The 18,270-nt window shown below is 36.8% G+C and overlaps 1 protein-coding gene across 1 annotated transcript in view; it reads left to right on the forward strand.

Moving 5' to 3' along the window:
- The first annotated feature begins 2,268 nt into the window (after positions 1-2,268).
- LOC112397728 (iron-sulfur protein NUBPL-like) overlaps positions 2,269-18,270 on the forward strand; it is a 36,772-nt gene continuing 20,770 nt past the window's right edge. The window contains exons 1-2 of the mRNA XM_024741992.1: positions 2,269-2,326; positions 4,728-4,813. Of these exons, the coding sequence (XP_024597760.1) occupies positions 2,269-2,326; positions 4,728-4,813 (144 nt within the window). The remainder of the gene's footprint in view (positions 2,327-4,727; positions 4,814-18,270) is intronic.

An 18,270-nucleotide genomic window follows, 5' to 3' on the forward strand; every position in this document is an offset into this window, starting at 1 on the left:
ATACTCAAAATAATTATTTTTTAGGATGTTTACATATTTACCAGAATCCAATAGACACCTGACCTCTTACAGTAAATCTCAGCCGAGATTTAAAAAGCCCTTACACAGATTACAACTTGGAAAATAACATTTAAACAATATTTTAACATATTAAGCAATATTTAATTATTTGGACTTAGACATTTACCCTAGACAATGGATAGAAAATTCTCCATGGGATTCTTGAGATGGGTGTTTTATGATACTGTGTTTTTACCCCCAGAAAATAATTCCACTTATTGCAAACTAAACATTCTCTTTGTTGCTATTAGCATTCCTTATGGTCAGTAGAGGGAGCACAAGTTTTCTAACAAACCATCACAAACTGAAGTGACATATCAGTGATGGTATAAAGGGGAAAATCTAGGCTAGTTCATATTGGTTCATGTTCCAGGGTCCCTGAGAAAAATTAAAATTTATTAAGTAGAAGGCAAGAACTATAGAGATAAACTGTAATATCAGATAGGGAGACCATGTTTTAAGTTGAGATATATAAACAAGAAAAAAAATTGACATAATTCCTTTAATATTTAAAAATATGTGTTGTGATGCACAGATTGGCTAATGATTAATTTTACTGGAGGTTTTGTTTGTCTTCTGTTTGCTTTATTTCTTTATAAATTCCAGAGGTCACTTTAGGGATGTCTGAAATGGTTACTTGTATGATGTACTAAAATTTGGTATAGCAAAAGAGGTGTGATTTATGCATGAGCCAGTTATGTTTTTGTATTTTTTAACAAGGGCTAGAAATTTTTTTCTCAGAAGAGCATTCTAAAGACTGACTGCGTTGTGATTAAGGACTTAGTCATTAGCTAAGGACATATATTTCAGGAAAAAAAAACTTACAAAAGTCTTTTATAATGTGGCTGGTAGTTCCAATGGAATATTTACATGTTTTGTGAGCATTTGATGGGACATGGAAGATGATTGTTGTCCTTGTCAAAAAGTTACTATGATATATGAGTGGTGTTATTTAGATCACAAAGAAACTCAGGTGGCATAGATGCTTATTTGTGATACTGTGTTAGGGTTAAGTACAGAGGAAACCAAGTCACTTTAATCCCTCTCTCTGGGGTCTTATAGCTATAAAAATAATGTCACCAAGCATTTCAGTAACAGTTTTACATTCTTCTTTAAAAGTGAGACAGCTCTTTAAAATTAAATAGGACCAATGGAAATAGGGTCATTTTATAGAGGAGTTAATTGAGATGTATTGAGATTTAGTGAGCTATTCAAGATTGTGTAGTACATTAGGATAGTCAACAAAACCAGAATCCAGAGCTTTTGACTCCTGGTTCAAGGAGTTACGAACTAAGAGTTCATACAGTTGTAGTCTAGAATGATCTGAAAATATAGGAAAATTATTTAAACCCTGATCCTTTGTTAAGTGCCTGTTTTGTGCACAGCATTGTGTTATTACTTTTGTTTGATAAAAAATTGAGAAAAATCATAACCATCCATGAAACTATATTGTGCAATGGTAATACAAATAGTGGACAAAGGGTGTTTCAAACAAAAAATGTTTATATTATATGAAAGCTAAAGGTACTTTTTAGGGCTAATGCAATAGAAAACTCCCTGCATACTAGTATATAGTTATGAGAGAATTTGGAGGAAATAGCCAAGGAGGTTTTGCTTCCATGTGAAGAGAATGGCTCTGAGACTGAAGGGCCATAATTTTTGGAGGAGGTAGTCTTTCACACTTGCTTAAATAGGATTACTGAGGCAGTCAGGTTGAACAGGGGTGGTTTTGGAAACTATAGTTAAGAGGGAATGCTAAATCATATAATCAGAGAGCTAGCTTGAGGACTGTCTGTCCTTGCATTAATTTTACAGCTAAGGAAACTGAGACCTGAGTGATTCTGAGTTATTTGCCCAATGTTAGTCACACAGGTGGATGGGGGCAGAACTGGAATTAGTTCCCCTCCAAATGCCTGGATATGATAACAGAATCTAGAAGGAGGCAATTTATGGAGATACATTGGTTGTAAAGAGTAGAGTTGAGGACACTTTTGCAGAGAGGTTATTTCCATCAATCTTTAAAAGAGGGAAAAGAGAAATGTTAATTCATTTTTGGTTTTTTCGGAAGAATAAATCAAAATAGAAGAATGTAGTGATCTATGGAACAAATTGAGAAGTAGGATGAGCTGCTTGATGGCAAATATGAAAATGACCTTGCTAGCAACTTCTAAGACATTTGTGTTAATAACAATATTAAATATAACAACAATGGTGTTACCAGCACAGCTGCCATTTATTGAATGTTTACCCTGTGGCATCATGTCAAGTATCTTATGTACATTAGTTCATTAAATTACTGCACCCTGTGACCTGAGTATTACTATGCCATTTTGTAGGTGAAGGAACTGAATCTCAAAGAGATTATTACCCTAGTCACACCAGTAGTCAGCTATGGAATAAAAATTTGAATAGTGATTCTGTTTGAATTCCAAAGCTAGTGTTTCTGAAACTTGACTAATGAATAGAGCCTCTTTCTAAAGGAAAATAATCTGCCCCATGCCCCAAATAGACTTATCTTTATCATTAGACTACTTTAAGCATAAACACAGATTCCTTAAACTTATAGCTCTTATATAATTTTTTAAAACTAAAAAAATAACAAATTCAAGCAAACTTACAAGATCAATAAAATTCAAATTAATGATATTAATATGAAAGATGAAGTTTTTGCTGAAATGAAAATACCAATTGCAAGATGAATTTGTAGCTAAATGCTATTGCACAACTGTTGGTGGGAATGTAAATTGATACAGCCACTATGGAGAACAGTATGGAGGTTCATTATAAAACTAAAAATAGAACTACCATATGACCCAGCAATCCCACTACTGGCATATACCCTGAGAAAACCATAATTCAAAAAGAGTCATGTACCACGATGTTCATTGCAGCACTGTTTACAATAGCCAGGACATGGAAACAACCTAAGTGTCCATTGACAGATGAATGGGTAAAGAAGATGTGGCACATATACAATGGAATATTACTCAGCCATAAAAAGAAATGAAATTGAGTTATTTGTAGTGAGGTGGATGGTCCTAGAGTCTGTCATACAGAGTGAAGTAAGTCAGAAAGAGAAAAACAAATACCGTATGCTAATATGTATATATGGAATCTAAAAAAAAAAAAATAATGGTCACGAAGAACCTAGGGGCAGGACGGGACTAAAGATGCAGACCTACTAGAGAATGGACTTGAGGATAGGGGGAGGGGGAAGGGTAAGCTGGGACAAAGAGAATGGCATGGACATATATACACTACCAAATGTAAAACTGATTTTACAGTTTTGGGAAGCAGCCGCATAGCACAGGGAGATCAGCTCAGTGCTTCGTGACCACCTAGAGGGGTGGGTTAGGGAGGGTGGGAGGGAGGGAGATGCAAGAGGGAAGAGATACAGGGATATATGTATATATATAACTGATTCACTTTGTTATAAAGCAGAAAGTAACACACCATGGTAAAGCAATTATACTCCAATAAAGATGTTAAAAAAGATGTTAAAGACGTTATTGCACAGTTCTGTGTTTGGCGTGCCTATATTGCTACATGCTTTGTGAGAACTTGGTTCCACTTCCACTTTCCTCTATTCTTTTTCAAATTATCCCTTCCGACAGTACTCTTTAATAGTATCATTTGCTCTTCACTTGGTGCCATCAGTTATTTATTGTTAATTATACCTCTGTTCTCCTCAGCTGGGACAAAGAACTGCCAATTTGATGATTTGGATGCTGAAATGTCATGGCAGTGTATATTTAGTTATAAGATGATGGTCATCCAGGTGATCTGGGATATGTTCATTTTTTTCAGTTTATCATCTAGAAGAAACCACAAAACTTAAGAAATTCATAGTGTCTACAAATCATAACCAGGTCTCTGGTGTTTCCACTTACAGAAAAAATTGCACTGCCCTTTCCCTCAAAACTCTCAAAACCATCTTGTTTCTGTGAGATAATAGTGGAGACCCAGGAAAACCTCCATCTCCATCTACTCTCAGTGCTGCCTTAGTTCAGGCTACCACTGTTTTGCATCTGAACTTCTGCCACAGCTCCTAGTTTTACCCCATCAGACTATTCTCCACAGTGTATTCTACACTAGTGAGTTTTCTGTAATACAAACTTTTAGAACTCAGCTTAGCTACCACTTCTTTCTGGAAACTTTGCCCCATTTCTTCTTATCACCTGCTTCCTGACCCTATCTATTATCACCTTTGCTATCCTCTCCCCTAGATTGAATTAGTTACCTTTCCTTTATTCTTGTTTTATAACTCCATAACATTCTAGGCCTACCTTATTAAAATGCTTAGCACATTGTGTTGAATCCTTAATTTTGGGTCTCCCCAAGTAGGGTGTTAGGTTCTTGAAAGTGAAGCCTACGTTGTACATCTTTTACGTAGCACATTGTCTGAAAAGGGGGAAGGTTCTGATGATACAGCTGTGACCTTGAATCACAGGTCAGTTGTACTTTTAGGAGGACTCAAAAATATGCAAGAGCAAAGTAGACATTTCCTTGTCTTTCCCATTCATGTATGTGAAATTTATACAAATTACCTAAATAGTTAATATAGTAGACTCTTTTAGTGTATAATCAGCATAATTTTGGAAGTAATCTTTCCATAAGGAATTATATGATAGCATCATTTTGCTCTCTTTTTGTTTTCTTTTGGTTAGGAGCTGTGATTATCTCCACACCCCAGGACATTGCATTGATGGACGCACATAAGGGAGCTGAGATGTTTCGAAAAGTCCACGTGCCTGTAAGCATTTACACCTTCATTGTTGCAAAAATCTGAAACACTTCTAACTGAAAAAGCATATCATTGAGAAATACAATCCAAATTTTAATTTAGTTCTGTGCAGGAATCTGTATGAACACCCTACTTCATTTTGATGGTTACTCTAAAAACACATATATAGGCGTAAACATATATGCATGTTATATTAATCAAGGAGAATTCTAGAACATCCTTCAGGCATGAATTTTCTGAACAAGTACTACCTTTCTCAACTATTTGTAGCTACCACTGAAAAAATAATAATAAGAGATTTTTAAGAAATTATTTAGGTAGATACACTTGAACAGATCACTGATGGGAAACAGGTGAAAAAGATAACCTTTTTCCTTCTGTCTTCTACAGCTTAACTCATTTGTAACTCACCATTTTCTTGAAAGTATCTAAGAATTTTTATACAAAAATGGCAAAAAAATAAAAAATATAAAAATAAGAGAAAGGACAATTAAAATCAGGTGGAGTCAGAAGTGAAGTCTGTAAATAACTTGCATGCCATTAGGGGACTTAAATACATGCTAGAAGTATGCCATGAAGTTTGCAGCAGCCACAGGGAAAGAAACATAGGACCATTATACAACTGTCCATTTCCATGAGGTTAAAAGAGAGCTTGAAGCACTATTTACAATAGCCAAGACATGGAAGCAACCTAAATGTCCATCGACAGATGAATGGATAAAGAAGATGTGGTGCATATATACAATGGAATATTACTCAGCCATCAAAAAGACTGAAATAATGCCATTTGTGCCTACATGGATGGACCTAGAGATTATCATACTAAGCGAAGTAACTCAGAAAGGGAAAGATAAATACCATATGATATCACTTACATGTGGAATCTAAAGTACAATACACATCAACATACCTACGAAACAAAAACAGACTCAAAGACATAGAGAGCAGACTTGTGGTTGCCAAGGGGGTGGGGGGGTAGGGGAGGGAAGGAACAGGTGTTTGGGATTAGCAGATGCAAACTGTTATATACAGGATGGATAAACAACAAGGTCATACTGTATAGGACAGGGAACTATATTCAATGTCCTGTGATAAACCATAATGGAAAAGAATATGAAAAATAATATATATATATGTATGTATGTATAACTGAGTCACTTTGCTATATAGAAGAAATTAACACAACATTGTAAATCAACTATACTTAAGTAAAATTTAAAAAAAAAAAAAGCTTGCTGCTCAAGAGAAGCAGAGGTGAGAGAAGAGAGGCATAACTCTCTAGGTCCTCAGAAATAAAAGAAACCCTGTATGTAATGAACACATTTTTGTCACCTTTGTAACCATAAATAGAGGGTTCTTCCTCCTAGTGTGCCTCATCAAAATCAAGTGGACTTGTGCCAGAGAGTGGTTTAGAGCAAGCATTTCAGTAAGAAGCCAACGTGATGCTTCCATCTCTATGGCTCCTAGTGGCCTTGCTTAATTCAGGGTTAGATTTTTGAGCTTATAGAGCAGAGCTTTTTGGTTTTATTTTCCATGATGGTTTATTACAGGATATTGAATATAGTTCCCTGTGCTATACAGTAGGACCTTGTTGTTTATCCACTCTATATATAATAGTTTGCATCTGCTCACCCCAAACTCCCAGTCCAAACCACACGCCCACAATCACAGGTGTGTTCTCTATGTCTGTGAGTCTGTTTCTGTTTCATAGATAAGTTCATTTGTGCCATACTTTAGGTTCCACATATAAGTGATATTATATGGCATTTATCTTTCTCTTTCTGACTTATTCTACTTAGTATGATAATCTCTAGGTCCATCCATGTAGGCGCAAATGGCATTATTTCATTCTTTTTGATGGCTTAGTAATATTCAGTTGTATATATATATACCACATCATCTTTATCCATTCATCTGTCAATGGACATTTAGGTTGTTTCCATGTCTTGGCTCTTATAAATAGTGCTGCTTTGAACATTGAGGTGTGTGTATTTTTTGAATTACAGTTTTGTCCAGATATATGGCCAGGAGTAGGATTGCTGGATCATATGGCAACTCTATTTTTAGTTTTTGAGGAGCCTTCATACTGTTCTCCATAGTGGCTGCACCAACTTACATTCCCACCAACAGTATAGGAGAGTTCTTTTTTCTCCACACCCTATCCAGCATTTGTTATTTGAAGACTGTTTAATGATGGGCATTCTGTGATGGTACCTCTTTGTTAGTTTTGATTTACATTTCTCTAATAATTAACCATGTTGAGCATCTTTTCATGTGCCTATTGGCCGTCCGTATGTCTTCTTTGGAGAAATGTCTATTTAGGTCTTCTGCCCATTTCCTGATTGAGTTGTTTGTTTTTTTGTTGTTGAGTTGTATGAGATGTTTGTATATTTTGGAAATAAGCCCTTGTCAGTTGTATCATGTGCAAATATTTTCTCCTAGTCCATAGGTTGTCTTTTCATTTTGTTTATGGTTTCCTTTGCTGTGCAAAAGCTTGTAAGTTTGATTAGATCCCATTTGTTTATTTTTCCTTTTATTTCTTTTGCCTTAGGAGACTGACCTAAGAAAACATTGCTACAGTTTATGTCAGAGAATGTTTTACCTACGTTCTCTTCTAGGAGTTTTATGGTGTGATGTCTTATATTTGTCTTTAAGCCATTTTGAGTTCATTTTTATATATGGTGTGAGGGTGTGTTTTAACTTCGTTGATTTACATGTAGTTGTACAGCTTTCCTGACACCATTTGCTGACTAGATTGTCATTGTACATTCTTGCTTCCTTTGTGGAAGATTCATTGACTCTAGGTGTGTGGTTTTATTTCTGGGCTCTCTATTCTGTTCCATTGATCCGTATGTCTGTTTTTGTGCCTAGAGCAGAGCTTTTTAGACTGTAGCCAGGGATTAGCTTCAGAGGGTCTCACGATTCTCTCTCCTTCCCCATCCCCACCAAATGGTACACTTGGTATTTGTTTTGGTATGGAGAGAATTCTTCAATGAGAGCATGATGCAGTATAAGAACCAATGATGTATTAGAATGAATAGACTCTCAGGGAAGCTTTTGTAAATGTTTTTTATCTCAGGGGAGCTTCTGAAAAGTATAAAATTGTAGAGTAGTGGAGTTGAGATGATCCTCTTCAACAAGTACCTGTTCTCCCTTGCCAGTTAGTGCAGACCTGTACACAGTTAGTAAGCCATGGAGCTCTGGATGGATCAACATGCCCTTATGAAAACTGAGGACCCTGGAAAAGATGATGCCTGTGTGCTTACCTCCTAGTTGATTTGAGGGTATTCTCACTAGCAGAGTCGGAAAATGTTTGAGGGCATGGTTTTGTATGAGGATAAATGAGTGATAAAACCCCCCATGGTGTTCTGTGTTTGAAGTTTAGCTTGGAAAAATTTTAAAGCAATGGTAACCAAATGCCCATTTCAGATAGAAAACTGTCTCAATGAAGTACTTAGTTTAACAGTATTATTTCCTATTATGCCCTCCAAGATAAACGAGATGCAAGTAATGCCTACTCAGATAACTAAATAAGATTACTCATATGAGATTTTAAACTATAAATCAGCAAAAAGTTAGAGCTATCCACCAAAAATTATGAGAACAAATAATTCATAATCCTTCTTACTGCCACTTCAAGGTCAGGATAATAGTCATTCTATCAGCATTTAAGTGAATGCTTAGCTTCTCATTCCTGTAAGATGAGGGTGGAGGCATGTGTCCAGCTCACTCTAAAGCATCATGAAATCCTTGAGAGAAAAGTTTTTAAAAGAGAAGAAGCCAGACTTTTGTTAGGTGGGTGCCACTGAAGGATAAAAGTTGAGGCTGTCAGCAAGGAAATATTCCAGGTGAAGGATCTTGGGCTGCATAAGGCTCATAGGACCAGTGGAGGATTAGTTATGGAGTAAAGGAGCTGTTTGTGATCTGAAAGTGGATGTCGGAGTGTAAGTTTGCAGAGTCGGAGCAGTCCTGGGTCACGACAAGGTACAGGATATGATTGCTCATGGATGTGTGGGGCTGAAGAGGAGTGGAAATGAAAGTCATTGGAAGTGCATACTCCCTCTATTATTTTTTGACTCTTCCTGTACCTTTATTATAGCCCTCATTTTTCACCCGTTTTAGTTATTTGCCTTCTAAACAGCAAAAATTTGAAAAAAGAGGGAGAATGTCTTAGTCATCTCTTAACCTGCAGAGCAAGACAGGTGCTCAGTAATCTTTGCAAGTGAATGAGTGAGAACTTCCCAGCAGAGAGCTCTGTAAGCAGTTGGAGGACAGCCACTGTATAGCTGCATTGTAAAGGGAATCCTGGCTTCCAGTAGGATGTGGATTTGATGACCTCTGAGATCCTTCTGGCACTCGGAGTCTGAAATTAGAAAGTGTTCCATAAATGCAAAGGAGAAATGTTATGCCTTGTATATACCACTTTATTTCATTTTTTCCCTGGGTTTTAGTCTTGCTCTCTGTTTTTTCCTTTTGAAGTGCATTAGTTACCATGGAAACAGTGATGTCTTTGGAATTCATTGGTATGGTCAGAGTTTATTAATGTCTACAAGAACATTTTGAAGTTAATTTAAATAATTTCTTAAAACTCAAGGCTCAGATAGGGAAAGGAGAAGAAGAGATGACTATTAAATTCTCTGTTCTCTGCTTGAAATGATATCAACTCTGCCAAATCCTTGATTATCTCAGTATTTGTAGATAGACTATTTTTTAAAAAAATAATAACAATTTTTCAACCTTACACATTTTTAATGGTGACTACTTTATGTGCTGTGTCATTCTCATCCATTTTCTTTCAACATCTTTATTGGAGTATTTTGCCTTACAATGTTGTGTTAGTTTCTGCTGTATAACAAAGTGATACATATATCCCCATATACCCTCCCTCTTGAGTCTCCCTCCCACCCTCCCTATCCCACCCCTCTAGGTGGTCACGAAGCACCGAGCTGAAATCCATTTTTGAATTGGGTTGTTTGTTTTTCTGATATTGAGCTGCATTAGCTGCTTGTATATTTTGGAAATTAATCCTTTGTCAGTTGCTTTGTTTGCAAATATTTTCTCCCATTCTGAGGGCTGTCTTTTCATCTTGTTTATCTCATCCATTTTTGTTGCCTTCTTTTATAAGGGAAAACCAGGCACCTCAATTTGGAACCCTTCCCCTACCATTTGAACTTTTAGAGTCACAGGGATTTCACTATCCAGCCCTCTCTTCTTAGGTAATCTCCTTTCCAGCTCCTGAAAAGTATATTAAAGTATACTCTCTTATTCTTTCTGTACATAAGGGATCACTTAATTTTAATTCAATAAATAGCTATTAGTTTATTCTACAAATATATATTTACTTATATTGAGTGCCTTCTATAAGCCAAGTACTGTGGTAAGCTCCATTGATGATTTAAAAAAAGGTGAGGATGAAGCCTTTTTCTTTTTTCCTTAAGTACGTTACCATTTTGTAGACTAACTCTATTATGGTGCAGGGCCCTAAATTCTGAGGGACATGAGAACACTTTTCTCTGGGCTATCAAGGAAGGTTTTCATGGAAAAGCCATTCTTTTTTGTTTGTTTGTTTGTTTTTAATGTCCCTGTAATTTTGTACATGCTGGTCCCTTCCCTGAGAAGCCATTGTCAGTTCATACTCATTTTTCAAATCCCTGCTCAGGCATTACATCCTCTAGGAAGCTTTTCCCAAACTACCAGAAAACGTTAATAATTTTTTCTCTGAACCACTTGAACATATATCTAGTTTGGCTCTTATCCCACTACAAGTTTACCTGTCAGTCCCATCAGAAGAATGTGAGCTCTTGGAGGGCAAGAAACATGCCTTAAAAATCCTTAAATGTTCACTACCTGGCATGTAGCATGCATATGATGAATACTCCCTATACTGATATTTGACCTGGGATATAATGCCATCCACAATCTGCTGTTCCCACCTCAAGGCCACTCTGACTGGCATTATCTCTGCCACAGGCAACCTGGTTGTCTTTCACTTCTGGAAGATTTCCATAGTTTCTCTTCTCATGGACTTCAGCATGCTGTTTCCCCATCTGAGAATGCTTTACCCTCACTTTTCACCTGTAGCTCCTTTTTATCCTTTGGTGCTTAGATTTTTTTAAAATTTTTATTTATTTATTTATTTTTGGCTGTGCTGGGTCTTCATTTCTATGCGAGGGCTTTCTCTAGTTACGGTGAGCGGGGGCCACTCTTCATCGTGGTGTGCAGGCCTCTCACTGTCGCCAGCTCTCCTGTTGCAGAGCACAGGCTCCAGACGCACAGGCTCAGTAGTTATGGCTCACAGGCCCAGTTGCTCCGCGGCATGTGGGATCCTCCCAGAGCAGGGCTCGAACCCATGGCCCCTGCATTGGCAGGCAGATTCTCAACCACTGCGCTACCAGGGAAGCCCCCTTTGGTGCTTAGATTGAACAGCTCTTTCTCTGGGGGACTTACCCTGACCCTGTTGACTAGGTAAGCTCTTTCTAGTGTATGATTTAGTAACACTCTGTTTCCCCTTTTGTAACTGTTTTCACATTTTGTCAGTACTTTCACATTTATAGTGCCATAAGGTCAGCTCCAGCCACTGACCCCCTTCTGTGTTCAGAACATATAGCTGCACTAAATATATACTGAATGAATGATTGGAGGAGGATTTTCATAGGTATATCACAGGACTGGGGGAGGGACAGAATTCAGTCTGAAAAGAATCAGGAAATCACAAGTGTTCAGGGTTGTTCAATTTGTCTATAGCTGAAGTAATATGTTTGGATATGTCTTTGCTAGGCCTAGGTTTAGTCAAGCTTTAGACACTAGAGTAAGAAATTTGGACATTCTTCTTGAGATTTTTAGAGGCGTCCATAAAGAATGCTGGATAGGAAATAGACAAAATTAGAGTGGAGCTTTAAAAAGATTTAATCTGATAGAGATGAACAGAAAGAATAGGAGCCAGGAGAGTGTGGAGGCAGTAAGGAAGCATTAGCAATGGTCACAGTCATTCACAGTGCAGGTTGTGACCCACAAATGAGTCAGGAAATCAATTCAGTGAGAGATGTAACCAAAGTTTTAAAACAATATCAGGGTAAATTGCCCTTAGGAAGAGAAAGTGTTATTTCATAGGGATATGGTCTCAGTCATAAACATATATACGTGTGTTTTTGTATCAGATCAAGATGTCAAATATTTTTCTTGTAAGACAGTTTTAATAAGTTGGGAAAACACTAGTATAGGTGATAGGCAGTAAGGGTCTGATTTAGAGTAATGGCAATGAAAATGGAAAGGGAAATAAATGTAATCGACATTTTGAAAGAAGGATAGACAGGCTTGGCAACTGATTACATAGAGTAGGGTGGTTAGAAAAAAAAAAGGCAGAAATCAAAGGGATTTTGAGAGTTATGCTGCCGTTAATAAATCTACCAGGAGCTAGTTTTTTACTCAGGTTGACAGTGAACTAGAAATAAGAGGTTAGATTCTCAGTCACAAATCCCTGCCCTATCTCTAAGCATTGTGATTTAAAACTGTTTGGCAAGGAAGAGACTGGTGGAGAAGATGATTTGGTGTTGGCCTTTTTAGTACTCTTCACATCACATGATGTATGTGACTGTCCCTTCTCCTAACCGAACCAGATTTTTTATTTATCTGTATATTTGTAGCCTCTTATACACAGATTTTTTAAAGCACATAGAGAGCTATATTCCTTAAGTATATCTTTTATGGTTGCAAATTAAATTACATTAGAGATTGTATTATAATTTTAAGGCAGTAGGGTACAGCTTACAGAGGCACTTTTACATAGTAGTTAAGAAGGGTGAGCTCGGGAGTCTGAATGCTAGAGTTCAAATCCTAGATCTGTCACTTTTTAGCAGTATGACCTGAGCAAGTTACTTAATCTGTGCCTCAGTTTTCTCATTCATTATATGGGAATTATAATAGTATTTCCCTCAGAGGGTTGAGGTGAGAATTAAGTGAGGGCTTAGTACAGTGTTTGGTACAATCTAATCACTCGATGTCAATATAATGTTATATAATTAATGTTTATTATAATTGCTATCATGAAACATAAATTTATAGTTCATAGGTGTTTTTGTATTTGGCCTAGGTATTTTGACTAGTCTCTTTATTTGCTAATAAGAATTTTAACAAGAAATTTTTAAAAATTTAGATAAATAGTGTCTTTGAGATCTCCTTATTTCCTGAGTATTTTAGTTGAGCCTAAATTGTTCTCTAGATTTATTAAGTTGTTAAAGTTATTTAGAGTCTAAAATTCTGCATTATTTAAAATTTGCATTATTTAATGTCGGCTAATTGCTGTCACAAGTAGACCTCAAAATTTATAATGATGCAAGCACAATAGATGCTTCTTTCTTGCTCATGTAACAGTACTAGTATATGAACAGGTGAGCATGGTAGCTTTCTTCCACAAAGTCATTTAGGCTGTTGGAGCCTCTGCCATTTTAAAATGTGACTTCTAAGGTCACCATTGGGCCATCCTCATTTGAGCTAGCCAGAAGAGAAAGACAGTACAGAGATATGTCATGGGAGCTTTTTATGGATGAGGCCTGGTTGTGGCACACGTACTTACACTCTCATTCCCCCAACTAAAACTCTGTTATGTGATCACAGTCATGTTTCTCAAGGAGCCTGAGAAACATAGGTTAGCTATGTGCTAAGCAAGAAAGATGAGACCATGGATTTTGGTGAGCAGCTAGCTGTCTGTGCTATAGTTGACGTGGCAACAAATATATTAAAGCCTAATGCTGGTCACTGAACTTTTTTTTTTCTTATAATTAATTTTGAACATTCTAGGGACTTCCCTGGTGGCGCAGTGGTTGAAAATCCGCCTGCCAATGCAGGGGACACGGGTTCGATCCCTGGTCCAGGAAGATCCCACATGCTGCAAAGCAGCTAAGCCTGTGAGCCACAGCTGCTGAGCCCACATGCCACAACTACTGAAGCCCACGCACCTAGAGCCCGTGCTCTGCAGCAAGAGAAGCCACCGCAATGAGAAGCCTCACACCACAACTAAGAGTAGCCCCCGCTCGCCGCAACTAGAGAAAGCCTGCGCGCAACAACGAAGACCCAACTCAGCCAAAAAAAAAAAAAAAGAGAGAGAGAGAAAATTCTATGACTATTTCAGCCTTGCAAATAGTTAATTATTTTATAAAAGAGAGATAGGAATTTTGCTTTTGTTTTTAGCCAGCAGGTTTTCTTTTCCAGCTGGCTAAAAACAAAAAAACAGAGTCCTACTGCGGTGTGGATTTTGTGGTATTTATTTGTAAGGGTTAATGATTATATTGTCTCCTAAGAAAAATTAGGTGATCTTAGAACCTAAAATAGTTGATTCTTATCAATGTTTTCTTTCCGTTTTCCATTTTTATTACCAAAGACCCTACAAGTTGTTCTTAGTGATGAGGATCAGAATTGTAGTTTATTCTTTTTCTGGCACAGTCACCATTCATGGTAGTAGGTTATCCATTTGGACCAGGAGTTTCACATCTTCACCCTTGAATGCCTTCAAAACTTATGTGTTCATCATATCTGTCTTGGAGCTTGTTCAGCATCTAGTTTGTCTTTTGGACCCCAAAAGTTCTATTTTCTTTAATACCTCAAGCCTATCTACCTCACAAAACAATTTAGAAATAGGTAATCTTACATGAAAGTGGAGGCAAGTGACACATTTATTCTTTTCATCCTTGAGCATAGTTTTTTCCTCTACGATCATCAAGTTCTCTCACTTGATTCTTTGAGAAATTGAATACCTTTGATGTATTTAGAGAACCTTTCATTATTGGCTTTGCAGGCCTTGGAAGGTGCTGTTAGTATTCTTTCTAGGAACGCTGTTTATTAGTTTGCACATGATGTATCGCATGTGGCTTCCTTCTGCACAATTGGGTAATCTTTCCACTTTTGAAAAATGACTTTTCTTCAGTGACAACCTTTATAAGACTGAGTAGGTAGCATTATGCGTCTCGGCCATAGTTGCATCTTAGAGACTGAAGATGTTTGCTCATTTTTGTCTTTCTCTAGCATCTCTCAGAAGTCCATGTATGCTTTAAACGAGAATGCTGTTCTGTGTGATTTACATGAATTAAATTAATCTAACCCTGACAACAACCCTGTGAAGTAATAACATTATTTTCCCCATTTTGCAGATGAGGAAACTGTAGTACGGAGAGATTAAATAATTCGCATAAGGCTACCCATCTGTTTAGTGGGCCTCTGGGATCCTGTCCTAAATGGTCTGCTTTCCAGAGCCCACATTCTTAATTGCTATTTCTGTGGGTTATCTAGAGTTGAGGTTTAGTAATGTGAATGTCATAGAATATCACAGCATGAGAGATTAAGAGGAGTCTCCTTTAAATTTGCTTTCCTTTGGGGTCCTGATTGCCTAGGGCAAGAAAAGAGAAAATTGGTGGATTGAAAAATGGGGAGGAGTTAAGGGGACCATAGGTTCTGTTGACAGTCAGGAGAGGTATACTGAGGGTGTTAAGGGAAAGGGGAGTTTCATAGCCAGGAGAAGGGAATGATGTCTGAGGCTCAGCTGCATCAGTGAATGATGAAGATGGTTCAAATCAGGTCTTCCCTTATAACTGTGCTCTTAATTACTGTTTTAAATCTCCCCACTGAACTGGGTTGACTGGTCAATAGTTTTAGGCCATCTAGTTCCATGAACAAAATCCTGCAGTTCATTTACTTGTCATCTGGTTTTGTGACTTCCACACATAGACCCAGCTGATTTGAATTTTGGCTCTGTTATTCACTAACTGTGTGACCTTGAGCAAATAATTTAGCTTAAGTGTTTAGTGACCCATCTCATAGGTCGTTGTGGCAGTTAAGTGAGATTACATGTACAGTACTTTGCATAGGTCTTAGCACATGACATTGTGAAGGGTAGCTCTGAATGTTATTGTTACAGTGGTAGGTTTTAGAGATCATTACAATCCCTCATTTTAGAATTCAGGGCATGGAGAAGTTAAGTTGTACTTCATGGATCCAGAGGTAGTTAGTTGGTGCCTGAGAGGAGAATGAATGCAGGCCTCCCCATTAATTGTTTTTTCCATTACCAGACTACTTCTGAAAGATAAAACAAGAACACCCATCTCATTTTTTAAAATTATAATATCTGTACACATGCTTCAAGGAATATACCAAAAACTGGTTCAAGGCTAATGGAGAACTGAAAAGCACTTGTGAATCTAATAATTTCATTTGTTATTATTCATTCTCTGTTTAACAGTGAGTTTTTCCCCTTCATTTTTTCTTAAATCATAGCTCTTAATCCTTGTGACAGGTTCCATCTGGCAAGAATTTAACCTGATTGTAACCTTGAAAAAGTGGATTATATAGTAACCTGAAAATCTTGCTTGTTACTTACCTGAATCTGGGTTTAAAATGCCAAGAAGAAATTAAAATTGGGGTCTTTTGAGCCTGCTTAATTCAATACATTTAGACACAAAAATCCAGTATTTCAGGGCAATGTTGATATTTCAAGACAGTCAATTTTTTAAAAGTTAATAAAAGAGGTACCCTCCTGAGCCAGTGATGGATTAGAGTAATGTAAGAATAACATGCTAAAGGTTTGTGGTGGCTGATGTTAGACAGGCATGTAGCATTTACTTTTTTCAGTAAAACCAGCTGAGGTAAAAAGAAAAAAGGATCTTATACTTTGATGAGACATTAAAAAATGATTGAGCATGCTTACAGCTGCGTCTCAGTGGTATTATGTAAATTAAGCTATGGCAAAGCAACAGTTTTCTAATGTTTCTATGATCAAAGGATACACAAAATAGCTCTACAATAAACACAAACAGCTTAACAACATATAAAGTATTCACACAATATAAGGCTTTTTTGGGGAGTGAGGGTAGGGGGTGGTCGTGTAGGTATGTATTCTTTCCTATTTAAAAGCAGAATTTTTATGAATTGTAATATGGGCATTATAATCTTCTTTCTTATTACATTAGCTACCCCTGTTCAAAAATAATTGAGTATAGAGGACTGCTCTTAAATGAAGAGGGCAGTGTTTTCTAATCTTTTTAATACTGGAAGCTCTCTTGTAAATTTTCTTCTAGCTAACCCCATGTTTTGAAAAAGTTGTTCAGCCACATAGTCTGCATATCTTAGGAAGTAATTTATTTTCTCTTTTCTAGTTAAATATATGTGTGTGTGACTGTTGTATGAGCTTCTGAACAGAAAGAGATAACCACACGAGTGTTAGCACACTCAGTTGATGTAATTTCAACTAAAAGCAAAGAAACTTGACAGTTTATCTGTCCTGAATAGTCTTAAAGGTAAATGTTTCATTTCTGTTCAATTTTTAAAAATATTCATAAATCACAGACCCTGATAATTTTTTTTTTTTTGCATCTTTAGGACCTTAGAGCAACATTAGGTAGGAGAACTATCAAAATAAGTTCTACAGTCAGCCTTTAGTTGTCAACAGCAGCACTGTCCAAGAGAAATGTAATTCAAGCCACAAATGTGATTTTAAAGTTTTTAGTAGCCATTATTTTAAAAACAGGAAAAGACAGGTAAAGTTAATTTTAATAGTATACTTAACTAAGTATATTGAAAATACTGTCATTTCAGCATGAAATCAATATAAAAATTGAGAATCAAGCAAAAAGGAATTGCATTTAAAAATACTAGGAATTCTGACAATGCAGTAGGAAAAGAACCACATAATCAATGGAAAAAATAGACAAGAGACCTGAACAGATACTTCACAGAGCAGAATATACAAATGACCAATAAACATGTAAAAATATGCTTAACTTCCTTACTAATTTTGGCAACACAAATTAAAACCACAGTGCACAGGACAGCTGGGCGCAGAGGCAGAATGAGAACAAACTGGAATGCACCTGTACCTCTGCACATTTCTGTCACCACCTCTGCCCACAGGAAACCTTCAGAGTGTAAGGCCTAAGCCTACACCTTCTCTTCCCAAATCTCATGCCACTTTACCTGTGGTGAACTTTAACCAGGAGCCATATAAGGAAGGAGATTCTAGGAAATATAGTTCCTGGTATAAACAGATTGACAATTGAAAATCCAGCATAATGAGGTACTACTCCATACTTACTATACTTGCCAAAATGAAAAAAGCCTGATGATACCAAATGTTGATGAAGCTGTGGCATAGCTGGAGTTCTCGTTTATTTGCTAGTGGGAGTATAAATTGGTAGAATTTTATTGGAAAACGGGCATTTTTTTAACTGAAGTTAAATATGCATAACCTAATACCCAGCAAAAAAGACATGTATTAAAACGTTCGTAGAAGCATTGTTTATAAAAATCTGGAAACAACACGGATGATCTAACAAGAGAATGCATAACTATGATATAGTCATCATGGAATCTTAGGACTCAATGAAAATGAACTACAGATGTACATGGTTTAGCTGGATGAATCATACAGACACAGAAGAATACATTGCATTATTACATTCATATCAAATTCAAGACAACAAAAT

The sequence above is a fragment of the Neophocaena asiaeorientalis genome, unplaced genomic scaffold (genome assembly GCF_003031525.2).
Source record: "Neophocaena asiaeorientalis asiaeorientalis breed wild unplaced genomic scaffold, Neophocaena_asiaeorientalis_V1.1 scaffold83, whole genome shotgun sequence".
NCBI lineage: Eukaryota > Metazoa > Chordata > Mammalia > Artiodactyla > Phocoenidae > Neophocaena > Neophocaena asiaeorientalis.